This window comes from Zea mays, chromosome 5 (assembly GCF_902167145.1).
Source record: "Zea mays cultivar B73 chromosome 5, Zm-B73-REFERENCE-NAM-5.0, whole genome shotgun sequence".
Taxonomy (NCBI): Eukaryota; Viridiplantae; Streptophyta; class Magnoliopsida; order Poales; family Poaceae; genus Zea; species Zea mays.
This window is the reverse complement of record NC_050100.1, coordinates 111,014,861-111,029,281: the sequence shown is the minus strand read 5'-3', so window position 1 is coordinate 111,029,281 and position 14,421 is coordinate 111,014,861. Positions and strand designations below refer to the sequence as shown.

The 14,421-nt window shown below is 45.0% G+C and overlaps 2 protein-coding genes across 2 annotated transcripts; both read left to right on the top strand.

Annotated features, from left to right (window-relative positions):
- The first annotated feature begins 1,579 nt into the window (after nucleotides 1–1,579).
- On the top strand, nucleotides 1,580–3,108 carry LOC118471894 (uncharacterized). Its single transcript, XM_035959105.1, has one exon. It carries the CDS (start codon nucleotides 1,648–1,650, stop codon nucleotides 2,266–2,268), a length of 621 nt encoding a protein of 206 aa, XP_035814998.1. The 5' UTR covers nucleotides 1,580–1,647; the 3' UTR covers nucleotides 2,269–3,108.
- LOC103626783 (uncharacterized) lies at nucleotides 2,710–14,421 on the top strand. Its single transcript, XM_008647144.3, has 2 exons — nucleotides 2,710–2,811; nucleotides 3,657–14,421. The coding sequence occupies exon 2, from the start codon at nucleotides 11,649–11,651 to the stop codon at nucleotides 13,440–13,442; it is 1,794 nt and encodes a 597-aa protein (XP_008645366.2). The 5' UTR covers nucleotides 2,710–2,811; nucleotides 3,657–11,648; the 3' UTR covers nucleotides 13,443–14,421.

The following is a 14,421-nucleotide window of genomic DNA, read 5'->3' as shown; positions in this document are numbered from 1 at the left end:
TTGAGAAAATAACGCAAACAGCAGAAATGGTGCATCAAATGCTGCCGCTGTGGGTTCCTATTTATACGCCTAGCTCTTTGCAACTTGGTGGGCCCCGTTTGTCATTGACTTTCGCTATTCTAGTGAAGGGAAGATGTTTTTTCGGACCTTTGGCTTAAGGCCTTCGTTCATGTTGTAGTCTGAGTTTATTATTACAACAAATTAATACTGCGAGGGGCTATTGTTGGGGGCCTTCGTCTTCCGAAGGTCCTCAAAAACACAACTAACATGTTTTCCAAGTATAATACATTCACAGGGACCTTCGGCCTCGGAATGAAGTTGTACATGATATGAAAAGCATGGCCTGGGAGAAGGTTGAACCAATTTCGAAGCTAAGCGTAGAGAAGCTTCGGCCTAGCGGCGGAAAATGAAACTGACTTAAAGAGGAAAAGGCTATCTAGTCCTCGATAGATTGTCCTTAAGTCAATAGTAAACATAAAGGGCATGTATGTAATTTTATACAGGCTGTGTCCTGTGCCTATAAATAGATGAACAGTAACACCGTACTGTTCACGCTGACTTGTATTTGTAACACCCCAGGTGTTATCTTCCGTTAAACAGCGATTATGGATTTAAGCGCGGGATGTTGGTAAATAAAGTGGACACTAAATTTTAATCATCTTCGCCTATCGCGATTTTAGTATCACATCTGTTTCTGTCTATTTAGACTCTTCCTAAGTCTTCGCGAAATGCGGAACGTAATTGTTCAAAAAAATTGTGAGTCCTGTGCCTAATTAAAATCTATCGAGTTTGGTGACGTTTTCATTTCGATAATCTAAACAGCTAAAAAAGGGTTCATGAAGCTTTTGGATTATCGAATCTTCGTCGCTGGCAAATTTTGAACTGTTCGAATCACGCGCGTAAATGAATACAAAAATCAAAAGACTTCTGATTTTATGAACAATTTGGAGCTCGCGTTGTCCGAACAGAACGATGCGCCCGCTGATTGAGTGAATAGTTCCTCTCAGCATGTGATCGTTGGTGTCAGATCAAATGATCGATCACTGGTGAGGATCATAAGAATTAGACGGAACTAAATAACAGTCTCTCTGTCTTAATCTGTTTCGTCTGTTGCGAGTTCGACATCGTTTTTATTTATCCGGGCTCTTCCTAAATTTTCGTGATGTTTGGAACATAGTTGTTCCGAAAATCGGTGCGTCCGGTGATTATTTAAAATTCATCGCTCGTGCGAATACAAATTCGGAAGTCCGACCCACTCGGATGATTTTACCCCGAACAAATTGGAACTCGACGAAGGAAGTTTTCGGAACAAATTATCAGTGCCGAAATAAGTTTATTTCGGTGTGTCGTTTCTTGTTCTGATCCAAATCTTTGGATATAGGTAACTGGTAAAAATTCATATGCTATAGTGTTCGCTAAATTCGGAGAAGGAAACATGTATCCGTACTGCGTATCGACCCATTATACATCACTAAAAATCTGGATTCAAAAATATCTATGATTTTCGGTAAAAAATAAGAAAAAAATTCTACGGATCCTATCCTATTTCCCAGCCGCTCTCTCTCCCTTCCCTGATTTTTCAGCCGTTAGCCTTATCCCTCGCCCTTCCTCCTCTCCAACGCACGGCGCTCCCTCTATCCTCTTCCCATGGCTGAGCGCGCTTGGATCTTCTCCCTGCCAGGCGTTCGGCAGCTCGGCCGCTCGTTCCTCTCCGCTGCTCGCCGGTTCCCTTTCCCCAAGCTCCATGGCTGCTGCACCTCCCCAGCCGAGCGGCTCTTCCCCACGGCGCTCCCTCCCTGCTTCTCCTTCCCTCTCGCGTCTTCTCCTCGCCGGCGTGCTCCTGCTCCAGCCATAGGACGCGCCCCTGCTTCCATGGATGCCGCACCCGCTGCTTGCTCCCCTTGCTTCTCCAGTCCGAGCTCCTTCCCCTCGCCTTCCCATGGCCAGCTTCGAGCTCACCCAGCCCTTTCTCTGTTTCTTTCACGGCCGAGTCTCTTTTTCCATGGTTGCAGCCGTTTTCCTGTGCCGCGGCCTCGCCCAGCCGTTCCTCCTCTTTCCTCTAGCTCGGGTTCAGTCCAGTTCGCCCTTGCGCTTGCCATGGTGGCCGTCGTGCCCATGCCGACCGGAGCTCGCTCGGCTGCGGTCTCGTCCCGGCTCCCTGCTACGGCTCGCCACGTCCCTGTGTTTGAATTCGTCGACCTTCACTCTTCTCCCCATGGTCGGACAACCTCGTCGATGCTGCTATTTGGTGGTCGCCTCTTGGCCTAATTTCGTCATCACATCCGCGCTCCTTTGCTTGGCCCGTCGTCGTTCTCCAGCTGTTCTGCGCGTTTGTCGGGCCGTGCTGTGTGCCAGAGTTCCCTCCCGGCAGACCTCGTCGTCGCCAATGGTCACAGATCTCGTCCTCGCCTCCTGTGCGCACTGACAGCACCGTCTCCTCTGTGCTCGCTGGCCATCACGGTGTCCCCAGTCTGTCGCGCCGCACTCTAGTCGTCGATTCGCGGTCGTGTCTGTTTCTTCATCGATCTCCCTCAACAGACTCGCCCTTCACCTCTGGTCGTGCCAGCAGGAACTTGAGTCGCCATCCTTGACGTTTGTTGATGCGCAGGTCGCCTTGGCCTAGGCCGTCGTCTTTCACCTAGCAGCTCGTCACGGGACCAGGTGTCGAGCTCCTTTCCCAACAAACGCTAGACCTGCTCCTGCGTTCGCCATCAGCCTTAGCTCGTCGGTCACGCTCGCCAGATGTTCGATCAAGGACTTCAACTGAAGGCCATTGTCGTTCGTGCAAACATCGAATCAAATTGTCATGTGGTAAGCTAATTCGTTATTTTTGCTACTGGTTCGAAGATTGGATTAAGTAAATTTATTAGGTATGTTAGTTCTCTTGTCAATAGCACACGAGCGTTGTGGTTGTATTTAATGATTGTCAAAATACGTCCTCATATATATAATGTGTGGTTATGTACATGAATGTGGAGTAGTCGTAGTGTGCGGCAAAGCTTAGATTAAGATGCAAATTATGCGCAGCGGGAGTATGGTGGGATTTGTAAAGCTAGCAATAGGTTTAGTATCTCGAAAGAGTAGTCGACATGCTCCGTCAATGCTATGGTGTTAATCTCGCTTGTATGATAAGTGATGCTTTGCTTTAATTGTCATCATATTATACGTGTAATAAATTGTTAAATGAATTAAAAGAACGTGACGCTGTGTTTTAGTCGTCATTATACTCGAGGTTTAATGGTTGGTTAAACATCATAGATAGATGTTGCTTGCTCCTCCTGGTATTTAGAAGTGAGTAACATAGATAAATTTGTTTCTATGCAAATCCGAGAACTTTATAGTGAGGAAATGTATTTAGGCACTTCAAGTTTTGTTTTCTTCTAAGTTGTAGATGCCCTAGGTTAATAAGTTTAAGTGTGGTAAGGTTAAGGAGATTTAGTGTTTAAGCATGGTTTACGAGTGCTTAATGTTTATATTAGATCCAATTAAATAAGAAGCGTAATTATTATAGTTAGTCTTATGACGATAGCTAGCGTTTACTTGTGATTGGTTCTAATGTCTAGCTAGTCAATATTTAATCATCTACCGTGTAACATTATTTAGTAACGTACAAGTTGTTTTTATGTTCATACATGTGCATTATGCATACCATATAGGTATGATAATTCATCATGTGATGCGAAAGACGAGCTGAGTCGACCCCAAGATGCTGTTAAGCGTGGCTTCTTCGCAAAGTGATACTGATGAATGAACCTGAAGATGGGATGATCTGATCAAGTGCCAGGACAAGGCTGATTGTCAAGTGATCGACGTCTAACAACACTAACCTAGTGTTATCCAGGCAAGCCCCGGTGCATTTGCCACCTCCTTGCTGTTTTAAATCTTTATCACCTTATATGATGCATTAGGTGATAGGAGTTGTGTGCTAAACCGTTGCTGCATTTCCTTCCTTGGAAAATTAATTACCCTTCCTTGATACCCTTTTATGAAAAGGATTTTTCTGATGCTTAGTCCTGCTTTAGAAAGACAAATGTTTTGTTTTAAAACAAAAGGTGATGCTTCACAGTGGATGGGATGTTTTCAAAAATAAAGCTTGATGGTGGATCCATCATGGCCATGATGGGTTCAACACGGAAAAGATGTACCTCTGACAGGTACCAAACTTTGGGTTTAAAATGATAAAGCTGAGACCAGACGGGTGACTTGCACGAGAAGAGAGTCTCGGTATAGTGTCTCCGTCTGAGTCGATTAAGGACCTTGTCGATGTAGGCTGGATGATCGAGGACCCTTTAACTGGTCACATGCCTCGTCATGGGTAAGCTTTGCCTTGGGCAGACTAATACTAGAAAGGCCAACACGCAATAGAAGTGGAGAGATGGCGAGAGTAGCGTGTACCCTCCGGGCAAGAGGCTGGACGGTGGTGTATCTGTGCTCTCGGTTGGCGTGAACCCGGTTTGGTCTTAAGAACCCCGGTGGCAAGTTGACATATGCAAGGGTTAAGTGCTACATATGTCGTGTGATTGGAGATCCTCAACTGAGTATTAATCGATTCAGATCGCCGTTACTTCCCGGACATGAAGACTTGGTCACTAACTTACACGTAGCAATTCAGTGAACTGAAGGGTTGATAAAAAGACGGCTAGTGTAGGCCAAGTGTTTGAAGTAGGATAGAAAGAATTCTAGATGTAGGTAAATTTTACTTAACTTGACAAGTAAAAATGGATTTTAAGGATCCACTCATAGTAAGCTTTTCTGCAAAACAGAGTCTTTGATTCTTGATAAGCCTTACCTTGAATCCCTTTTAAAACCAGCATACCCTTGAGAGTCTATTCTTTAGTCGGGTTAGTCCTGCTGAGTACTTGCGTACTTGGGGTTTTATTCCCAATGTTGCTGCAGGTTACGAGTCACATTGATTGTGATTGGTGTTAAGCGCCGGTGGGCACGACATTCTTATAAGTCTAAGTACTTCTTCTATACTTCTTATTGAGGATGATCACTTAAGCTAGCATATATTTCAAAACTACACAATAATTTATGACAGTTCAAAGTTATTTCTTTGAATCACTTTTGTAATCACTCCGATCATGTACATTGTAAAACTTGATGTAACTTGTAAAATTTGGTAATAAGATTTCCGCTGCAAAATGTTGGTGTGTGTGATTTGTGTTTACTTAATCCTGCGGTCCTGGTTGTAAGTGGTTTATCCGGGGTCCTTTGGGCACTTGGATGGATCCTGTTAAGTTATCTGGTGCACATGCATAACCGTCTGAGGTCTTTGAGACAAGGACAGGTGCATGTGGGCCCAATAACTTGGGAGGTTCTGCCACAGTATTCACTCGCACGTCACACTTGGATTCTCACCTTCTGTCAAGCCAAAGGTATAAATGTAATTCGATATTGTTCATATTTATTCATGATGAGATAATATTTTGTGTTGTCATATGAGTATTCATGTTATTTTCCATGTTTCATATGTTTCTAGTTTCATTATTATATACTGAAATGATGAAGGTACGTCCTTCATAACTTTCATCTGAAAATCATTATATCCTAAGGGAGATAATGCTTCGTAGAACGAAGGTCTTTAAACATTAATATTTTGTGTTGCCTTGTTCTTAACTCATAGCATTTGAGAAAAAGTCCCCAACACTTAGCTTTAACCCATGTTGTAGATTAGCCTTACACATCACTTGAACTCCCACCTTTGGTGAGTTTATGCCCACTGGTTTCCCCACAACTTGTTGAGCTATGATCATGTGTGAGCTCACCCTTGCTGTCTCACACCCCCCATAGGAGAAGAACAGATGGTTTAGGAGAAGCCACACAACGTGGAGTTTGATCTGATCTAGGTGGCGTTTCCCAGTTGACTTATTGGTGCCAAGGATGATCCTTAGTTCGTTTTATATTTATCTTTTATTTTTGTAATAAGACTTCCGCTATGTAATAAATACTCTGATGTTATTGTGACATTTATCTCTATACACTCTGTTATTATATATGTTGTCTTCTTGGCGCATGTATGAGATGCACCCGACTTTGTTCCTTAAAGCCCGGGTGTTACAGAAGTGGTATCAGAGGAAATGTTGACTGTAGGACGAAACCTAGATAGAAATGGACAAAACCCTTACCTACTTACCTTACTCTAATTCATTCTATACTTATCTTATCTTGATCCTGTCTCACCTTTTACTGTCATACTCTGATTACTCTTATCTTTTCTACTCTAAGACAAGATGGATTTCACACCTTGGAATCCTATATTTATGACATTGTTAAGAGGTAGGAAACCTAAGAAAAAAATTGAAACTATTTTCTCTATCTAAAAATGTTGTTTGATTGTTCTGATGATAAATTTCTGATTTGCTTCTTTGATTGATTGAGATATTATAAAAGGACATCTTAGCATGTACCACCATAAGGTAATGAATTAGCTATGGTAGGTAAAACATTAATCTGCTTAGGTAATAAATCCCCCCAAAGTAACATGCCTCGTAATCACTTGCCTTGTCTACAATCCTTTCTCTCTTACCATGTGTTTCTAACTCAGATGGTCAATACCAGGAAAGGTGGTGGAATTGATCTACCTCCCAATTGACACACTTGGAGGATATTTAGACAACAACAGCAACATCAGAAAGCACCACTGCCTCCACCTCCACCACCAGTTCCACCCCGAAATAAGCACCGGGAGTTCATGAGCCATAAGCCATCGACATTCGCTAGTTCTCCTGATCCACTGGACGCTGATGATTGGCTAAAATCTGTGGAAAAGATGTTGAATATTGCACAATGCTTTGACCGAGAGAAGGTTCTATATGCTTCTGGTCGTCTAACAGGTTCTGCTGCTGATTGGTGGGATTCATACACTGCTGCCCACGATGCTGCTGATACTATCACATGGGTGGAGTTCGCTACGCAGTTCAGGAACTATCATATGTCAGTCAGCGAGTACCACGATAAGTTCATCCAGCTATCCAGATATGCACCTGATGAGGTTGCGGAAGATGAGAGGAAACAAGAGCACTTTATTGAAGGACTCAATGGACCCCTGCAGTATGCTCTAGTGGCACATACATTTCCATCGTTTCAGAGGCTGCTTGACAAGGCCCTAGCTATTGAACACAAGCGTGTTCAGCTAGGAGATTTGAAGAGGAAGGCTATATCCCAGGGTCAGGGAAGCAGCAGTGTTCGTCCACGCTACAGTTCACCCTAGGGTACACCAGTTCGCACTGGCGGAGGCCAACACCTAGTTCAGCACTCACCTCAGGGGACTCCACCGACTTGTCAGGCTACCCCCACTGGCACCCCGACGAAGTTTTCAGGACAAAGTGCAGGCACTACTTGCTACAAGTGTGGGAAGACTAGACATTATGCCAATGTTTGCCCATAGAGGATTGCTACTACTCCAGTTCAGAACAAGCCAGGCTCCAGGATCTAGCAAGGGTATTCTCGAAGATTGATCTCCGATTGGGTTACCATCAAATGAGGATTAGGCCATCAGATATTCCCAAGATGGCTTTCTCGACCCGATATGGTTTATATGAGTTCACTGTTATGTCGTTTGGACTAACTAATGCACCAACTTATTTTATGAATCTGATGAATAAGGTGTTTATGGAGTATTTGGACAAATTCGTCGTAGTATTCATCAACGACATTCTTATTTATTCCAAGAGTGATAGTGATCATGAGGAACATCTGAGATTGGTGCTACAAAAGCTAAGGGATAATCAACTATATGCCAAGTATAGCAAATGCGAGTTTTGGATTGGCGAGGTGCCATTCCTTGGACATATCATTTCTAATGGAGGGATATCAGTGGATCCTGCTAAAGTCAAGGAGATTATGGCGTGGAGCATTCGCACTACAGTTACTGAGATCCGGAGTTTCTTGGGACTAGCAAGATACTATGAGAGATTTATTGAAGGATTTTCTAAGATTGCTAAAACTATGACCTCGCTTCTAGAGAAGGGAAGAGAGTTTAAGTGGGATGAGAAGTGCCAAGATAGCTTTGATCAATTAAAGAAGAGATTGATGTAATCACCAGTGTTGGTTATGCCAGATCTACAGAAGGGATTTGACATTTATTGTGATGCATGTGGCCAAGGCTTGGGATGTGTGCTTATGCAAGAAGGACACGTGATTGCCTATGCGTCTCGTCAGTTGCGGAAACATGAGTTGAACTATCCCACTCATGACTTAGAACTGGCAGCCGTAGTGCATGCACTTAAGTTATGGAGACATTATATCATGGGAACCAAGTGTCAAGTGTACACGGGTCATAAGAGTTTGAAGTATATATTCACTCAGAAGGATCTCAACCTTAGGCAACGTCGATGGTTGGAGCTCATAAAGTATTATGACTTGGAGATTCACTATCACCCGGGCAAGGCAAATTTGGTTGCAGATGCCTTGAGTCGAAAGGAGCACGTTCATTCAGCTATTGTTGCCCAGCTACCCGATGAGATTATTGAGGATTTTAGGAGACTTAACCTGGGGATAGTTGCTCACACTGAAGGAGTTACTATTGATGTGGAACCTACCTTGGAGCAAGAAATCTGCAAAGGACAAATTGGTGATGCTAAGATACAATAGATCAAGGATCTTATTACTGAAGGTCGAGGTCCAGAATTCACGGAGGATGAGCAAGGCACTGTGTGGTTCAAGGACAGGATATGTGTTCCTGATATTGAAAGCCTTCGTGAGACTATTTTAAAGGAGGCCCATGACTCGGATTATTCTATTCATTCTAGTAGTACCAAGATGTATCAGGATTTGCAGCAGAAGTACTGGTGGTATGGATTGAAGAGAGATGTGGCTGCACATGTGGCTATGTGCGATGTGTGTCAAAGAGTTAAGGCTGAACACCAGAGGCCAGCTGGACTACTGCACCTGCTTAAGATAACCAAGTGGAAGTGGGAAGAGATTGGTATGGATTTTATTACTAGATTGCCTCGCACCCTGAAAGGATACGATTCTATATGGGTGATTGTGGATAGATTGACTAAAGTAGCTCACTTCATCCCCGTCAAGACTACTTATAAAGGTTCTCAGCTGGCAGAGTTATATATGGCTCGGATCGTGTGTTTACATGGAGTACCAAGAAGATCATGTCTGATCGAGGCTCACAGTTTACCTCAAGATTCTGGAGAAGCTTTCACGAGAATATGAATACAAAGTTGAATTTTAGTACGGCTTGTCACCCTCAGACTGATGGACAGACTGAAAGGACTAATCAAGTATTGGAGGACATATTGAGAGCTTGTGCTCTTCAGCATGGTAGTAGTTGGGACAAGAGTCTACCTTATGCTGAATTCTCATATAATAATAGTTATCAGGCCAGTCTGAAGATGTCACCATTCGAGGCTTTGTATGGCAGGAAGTGCAGGACTCCTTTATATTGGGACCAGACTGCAGAAAGACAGTTCTTTGGGCCTGAACTGATTCAAGAGGCAGAAGAACAAGTCCGTATAATTTGGGAGAATTTGAGGGTAGCTCAAACCAGGCAAAAGAGCTATGCTGATAATAGAAGAAGACCGTTGGAATTTGAGGAGGGTGATCATGTGTACCTCAAGGTGTCACCACTTCGTAGAATGAGGAGATTTAAAGTTAAGGACAAATTGTCCCCTCGCTTTATTGGACCATTGAGAGTTTTTAGGCGAGTTGGGGAGATGGCATACCAACTCGAGCTACCAGATAATCTAACTGATGTGCATAATGTATTTCATGTGTCTCAACTTAAGAAGTGCCTCCGTGTCCCTGAGGAACAATTACCAATGGAGGAGCTCAGTGTTCAGGGTGATCTGACTTACACGGAATATCCTATCAAGATTTTCGATACTTTGACTCGGGTTACAAGAAATAAGGTGATAAAGATGTGCAAAGTACAATGGAGCCACCATGGAGAAGATGAAGCTACATGGGAAAGCGAAGAAGAGCTTCGCATAGATTTTCCCCATCTTTTCCCTAGTCCTTCCTAAATCTCAAGGACGAGATTCTTTTTAAGGGGGGTAGGATTTGTAATACCCAAATTTGTAAATCATGTGAGAAGGGAATATTACCTTTATCGGTATGTCTGAGTCATATCCATTTACTATCATATGTGCATGAACACCATCAAAAAGGAGTAAGTAACCAAGGACACCAAAATAAAACTTGCATGATGCTGATTTTTTACTTGATTGTGCATTTGTGTTTAATAAAATAAATGTGTCACTAATAGCATATCAATGGATCCATAGAATTTAAACTCTAACTTGAAAATGAAACCATAAAAATAGAGGAGAGAAAGGAATATTATTCAATATAAAATAATATTATAATTAAATAAACTTCACCATATGTGGGTATGACCAAATTGCGTGGTTAACACGAATTTGAATTAGCACCTAAGTTAAATTCAAAATTTGAATTCAAATGAATTAGGAATAAAAACGGGAAACAGGAAATAAAAACAAAAGAAAAAGAGAAAAACTCACCTAGGCCTCGGATCCTTCATTTGGCCCACCAGGAAACTCTCTCACCATGACACAGACCGGTGGGACCTCGACGTCAGTCACCGCGCGCGCCTCTCTCCTCCATTCTTGTCCCTAGTTCACTTGCATGTGGGCCGCGCTCAGCTGTTAACGGCGCCTGCCGATATGGACATCCTCTCTGTGCTGTTGGGTCCGTTGACCCAGTTCCGTACCGCGCATGTGGATACTCGGAGACAGGTGTAGGACCTACCCAGTCAGCCGAACACGCTCTCCACGTAACCATCCGTGATCACGCCGCCGAACTCTCCGAGGACCTAGGTTGGGGACCAGCCAACTCGGCTAGTACTCCACCCATAAAGTTGTGCACTACTCCTTTCCCTCCTTCCTTTATTAACCAATGAGGGAAGCCAGAACCAGTCGTCGTGGAGTTGAGAGAATCTCCTACCACGGAGGGTGAGCTCGAGTGGGTCTTCAGTGTTCACCACTCTCGTCCTCCACGCTCGGCGACGAGATTCTGGGCACCGGAGGTGAAGGACCGCGCCTCGTTAACTCGTCAAAAATGAGGGGGGAATTGTGGTTGGTTTTTGCGCTCTGTCGCAAGTCCAACGCCGGCGGCTATTGACTTCACCGCACAACGCATCTGTGAGTATCGCCTAGTGCTCTGCTTCGATCTCCTCTCCATATCTAAGTAGAGAGGGTTGGATTGGGCCGCTACATGGTGCCAGCCTGTTAGGAAAGGTGAATGAGTCTCTGGTATGTGGGGCTGCGTCACTGAGTCACTGGTCCGTGGACCATATGTCGTAGTATAAGTACGATAGCTGCTTTGGGCAGGGGTATGAAATTACTGAGAAACTGAATACAGAGGAGCTCTCTGTTGTCTCATTCCCAACTCAAGCTATCTCTCTCGCCTACCTCTTTCTCTTCTTCAATCCGCTTGTGATCCGTGTGCTAACAATTGGTATGCGAGGAGTCGATTCTCTCCCTAGCTCCATGGATCCCGCTACCATCAAGTTCCTCCTCGATTAGATCGGCAGAAAGTTCGACGAGGCCGACGCTCGCTTCGATCGACTCTTCGCTAGGCTGCAGTAGTCCACACGCAGAACTTCCTTCCCCTGCAACGACGACTTGGGCGTCGTCCCTACCAAGGTGCTCGTCACCTCCACAGACCCCGACATGCCGCTCGGCTCGGGCGTCGACAGCATCTCCACCCTCGCTAGCGAAGGGTCCCTCGAGCCAGCCCATGGCGATGTGGCCGTAGGCGACCTCGGTGAGGTGGGCGTAGTCCCAGTTCCAGTGGAGGCCACAACCCGGCGTCGAAGCCCGACGCTCAGCTTTGTCGGGAACTACTCGCAACCACACAACACCCAGACTTCCGCTGTCAAGGAGGCCATGGCCGCGGGCACGGGAGACCCCAGGCAGCTCGACCAGCTCTTGCTGCTCGACCACTACGTCGAGGAGGACATCACCAACACCATGCCCACAAGGTGTTCGACACTCGTTTCCATTCCGACACCTACGACCGTCATCAAGGCAGTAGCGTCAGCTACATCAGCGAAGCCTGCTGCGTCGACTTCTCCACCATCTCCTATGTGCGCGTTGTCGGCTACTGACCGTGCACCAGCTACCTTAAGCGTAGAGTTGGATGTAACCATCGACACGCCCAACAAGTGTTTGATGATGGTCCTCGACCATGGTGCTCATGTGTGTTACCTGCTCAAGGTATGTGCTCCTGCTACTAAAATTCTTGATTGGATTGGGTGCATGCAGTCACAAAAACTAAGAAGCTATAGAGGCAATATCCTCGGGTTAAGACCAATTCCATGGACATTCTTCATCTTCGTTGAGTTACCTATAGTGAGGTATTTCTGTTTGTTACCTGAGCTTCCATGGGCAGTATTAGCTTATCAATGTGGCAGCAGTATGTTTGTTGGTGTGGTCGAAGTTGCTGTACGACTTGATTCGTCGACCTTCCATAAAGTTGCAGATGATGGAGAGCAGCTTGGGGAGCGTGTGGCTGAGCTGGATGTACTTGTCAGTGGAGTTGAGGACGGACTGGCAAACACAATCCTGACACTGCCTTTTGCAACTCAGCAGGAGATCCTTCTGGCAATGATTTGTTGTTCAGGTATAGGTGACAGGAAGGCAAAGCTACAGGCACAATTTACACAAATGCGTCTTGTTGTACGAGTGGCACAAGATTCCCTGGATCTTCTTGTAGAATGTTGCGTATGGTTCATCAATCTCCTTTCGTCTGAATCCAATGAAGTGCACAGCTACAAACAATCATTGCTGAATTACATCCTTCTTGCACGTGTTTATGGTGAAACACTGCTATACAAACAACAACCTATGACGATCAAATGGTACTACTACTGGATCCTAGGCATCATTGATGTGGAAGCTCATTACATCGTTGTGTCGGCTTATCAGTACACGTCCTTAACCAATGTGATGCTGCGGGATTGCTGGTCGGTTCCATGTGTCATTGTGTGCAGTTGGATCTTCCTGAAGGCAAAGTATGGGCTGAGGAATTTATCGGGTGTGGGAGTTTGCGTGGCTGGGCTAATTTTGGTCGTATTTTCAAATGTACATGCTTTCGATCGAGAAAAAGGACTCAACTCCTTAACAGGTGATTTGCTTGTCATTGGAGGCTCCATGCTTCATGCCTTCAGCAGGGTTACCAAGGAGTACTTTGTCCACGAAAGCACCAGAGTTGAGGTGATGGCAATGCTAGGTGTTTTTAGAGCAATTATAAATGGTATACAGATAAGCATATTCAAACAAAAAGAGCTCAGATCGACTCATTGGACTGCTGATATGTGGGCTGTTCTAATGCGTACAATCGCTTACAAAGAGAAGGTTGATGTGATGTACTTCGTTTCTTTTGCTGGCACAACAACTGGCTTTGTGATATACTCATACAGGGGCTCAAGGCAGAATACTATAGAGACAACACGAGTTACATAGACCATGGATGAGTAGGCTGCAGCGGCAAACAACACAGCACAAGTTCCTGTTACTTTTGGTCGGTGCTTGCAATTTTCCTGGGATCCTGGTGGAAGTAATGCTACACATCGGCTTGAGGCCAAGCCGAATTTTAAGAAGAGGGTAATGTTAGGAAAGGTGAATGAGTCTCTTGTATGTGGCGCTACGTCACTGATTCACTGGTCCGTGGACCATATGTCGTAGTATAAGTACGATAGCTGCTTTGGGCAGGGGTATTAAATTACTGAGAAACTGAATACAGAGGAGCTCTCTGTTGTCTCATTCCCAACCCAAGCTATCTCTCTCGCCTACCTCTTTCTCTTCTTCAATCCGCCTGTGATCTGTGTGCTAACACAACCAATACTCTAGGGCGGGTCGTCGCGTCGCAGTAAATGGAGGGCGCTGCCGCGGTTATCAGCCGGCGGGGTAGATGGACGCCGTGACCGAGTTTGACGCGAGAAATAAGAATGTCCCTGGCCTTTGATGCGAAGATTGAGGGTCGAGATTGGAACCCACGTAATGTTTCTCTAGAGTGTGATCGAAGCCGTTGGATCTCCATTTGATGGCCCGGATGTGGTGACTGCGTAGCGTTTCGGATAGGGGTAACTGGAACCGTCCGATCGGGATCGGATGATGGTCATCGCTCTGGGGTTCATTAAACCGGGGCCGTCAGATCTAGATCCGAGGGACCACGCTGAGTACCGATTCACCCGTGTCCAGATGTAATCAGATCCGTTGATAGTTGATCCATCGGCCTAGATTTCAGGATACCCTTTCGCCCTGGCTATTTTGTTAAAGAGCCCTCCTGGAATTTGGAAACTAACCCGCAGTCCAGTTAACAGTGCGCTGAGTCTTAGAGACTTTTACACCAGACCCCCCTACTGTTCTCAGATTTTGAGGCCCAGTCCAGTGCTGATTTAAATTGAATAAATGAATTGAAAAATAGATTTTTAATATAAAA

Excerpts from the sequence above, each read along its gene's own strand:
- LOC103626783 (XM_008647144.3), top strand. The coding sequence starts at position 11,649 with ATGCCGCTCGGCTCGGGCGTCGACAGCATCTCCACCCTCGCTAGCGAA.
- LOC118471894 (XM_035959105.1), top strand. The coding sequence starts at position 1,648 with ATGGCTGAGCGCGCTTGGATCTTCTCCCTGCCAGGCGTTCGGCAGCTC.